Source organism: Wasmannia auropunctata, unplaced genomic scaffold, assembly GCF_000956235.1.
Source record: "Wasmannia auropunctata unplaced genomic scaffold, wasmannia.A_1.0 LD334333.1, whole genome shotgun sequence".
In the NCBI taxonomy this organism is placed as follows: domain Eukaryota; kingdom Metazoa; phylum Arthropoda; class Insecta; order Hymenoptera; family Formicidae; genus Wasmannia; species Wasmannia auropunctata.
Window position 1 is genome coordinate 2,729 of NW_012028557.1, and position 1,668 is coordinate 4,396.

Consider the following 1,668-nt stretch of genomic DNA (forward strand, 5'->3'; position numbering starts at 1 on the left):
GCAGTACGAGTGGATAAACGATAACATCGCCATATTCTTTCCGAACGTACCAAAATCACTGTTAGATTTTATTCCGGCCCTTTATCACCCAGGAGATTGCAATCAGTTACCGCCAATACCCGAATGGTTGGACATGGATAAATATCGCAGAGGGCAGAGATTTGTGTGTGAAAATTTTGCGTCACTTTTCTTGGCCAAAATACTGAGCTTTATGCAAGTGTATTCCTTCCACGAGTTTATAAAACCGTTAATCGTATCAAAGGGCTCTCAAACGCCATATACAGCATTCAAAAAGTATAATGTTTTTCAATTTAATTTAATATTAAATTAAGTTCCGGTGATATATTTTGCAAAGAATACTTTGAGCTAGAGAGATAGAAAGACAAAATAGCTCAATAGCAAATTAAATATTCGATGAGAATATTTAATAATTGCGTTCAGCAAAGTCAGCAGCTTTGCATGATTCATTAATGTGATGGGTTTATACATTTAGATCCAGTATTAAGCTATATAAGAGCAAGAATCAATCATACCAATCAAAAGAAGGATTTCGATTGATTATGTTACGATTGGACACAGCTACTCACAGCTTCCGGTGCCTAGAGATTTCTAGTTTTAAACGCTGTGATTGGTTTATGTTCAATCGTAACGTGGTCAATCGGGTGCTATCCTCAATCAAAAACCAAACTATTGCAAAGCTTTTTTTTGTCTTTTTTGCTTTTTCTGTTAAACGCGATCAATTTTTTACAAAATTATTTGCTATATGTTATTTAGTACATTATTACATTTATCAATGTTATAGATTTTTATTTTATTTTATTTTTTATTAGCATTAATATAAATTATTAATATTATTTTTATATTATTTCTCTTGATTACATTTAATACACCATTATTATACGGTATTATATGCTAATTTTGTGACATAGTATTACCAATTAATATGTGCTTTTTTGTTAAATTGATCCTAACAATGTAATTAACTTGCAAGATATACTTCGACCATACAACGATTCATTAGTTGGTACGATGGAGAGCCTTGGGTTGAAGGAACGCCAGCCTATAAAGACATGCAATTTGCACGTAAAATGCATTTAATGATACAGTCAAAATTGCGCGAACTCGATCACGAGCAAATCGACAACGAGTCCAAAATCCCAGAGCTGTGGTGCCCGGATCACAAGTTGTTTCTAAAGGATTTCAACGCGGCGTGTCCACTTGAGAAAGATGGACAACGTCCTTATGTCATCATTAGCAAGTCGCCATACAAACCGAAAGGTATAAATAACTTTGACCTGGCAGGAACACAGTGGAGTTTCATAAATTTAGTTTTGCTTTGCCCGCAAAAGATCGGAATACATAACGCGACCGATGAAGACATCGAGGCCTTTTGCTATATGTGGAGATGTTACGGATATTTTCTCGGGATGGAGGATAAGTATGTATTTTCTTAGTGCTAGTAAAAATTATAGGCGTAATGTTTTAGAATGTCCTTTCTAAATTTTTTATATTGGTATAATTCCCTCAGGTACAATTTTTGCCGCGGCAGTCTCGAGGAAATAAAGCAGCGCACTCGGGACTTTTGTCAATATTGGATATTGCCTAATTTTAAGGAAGTTACGCCCGAATGGGAACATATGATGAGATGTTTGATCGAATCCCTGAATT

The 1,668-nt window shown here is 34.9% G+C and overlaps 1 protein-coding gene across 1 annotated transcript; it reads left to right on the top strand.

Annotated features, from left to right (window-relative positions):
- Positions 1-4: 4 nt before the first annotated feature.
- LOC105458761 lies at positions 5-1,667 on the top strand (the record flags this gene model as incomplete). Its single annotated transcript, XM_011704283.1, has 3 exons — positions 5-294; positions 992-1,438; positions 1,529-1,667. Coding segments are annotated over 3 exons (876 nt in total), but the record flags the coding sequence as incomplete, so codon positions are not given.
- Between the last annotated feature and the right edge of the window lies 1 nt (position 1,668).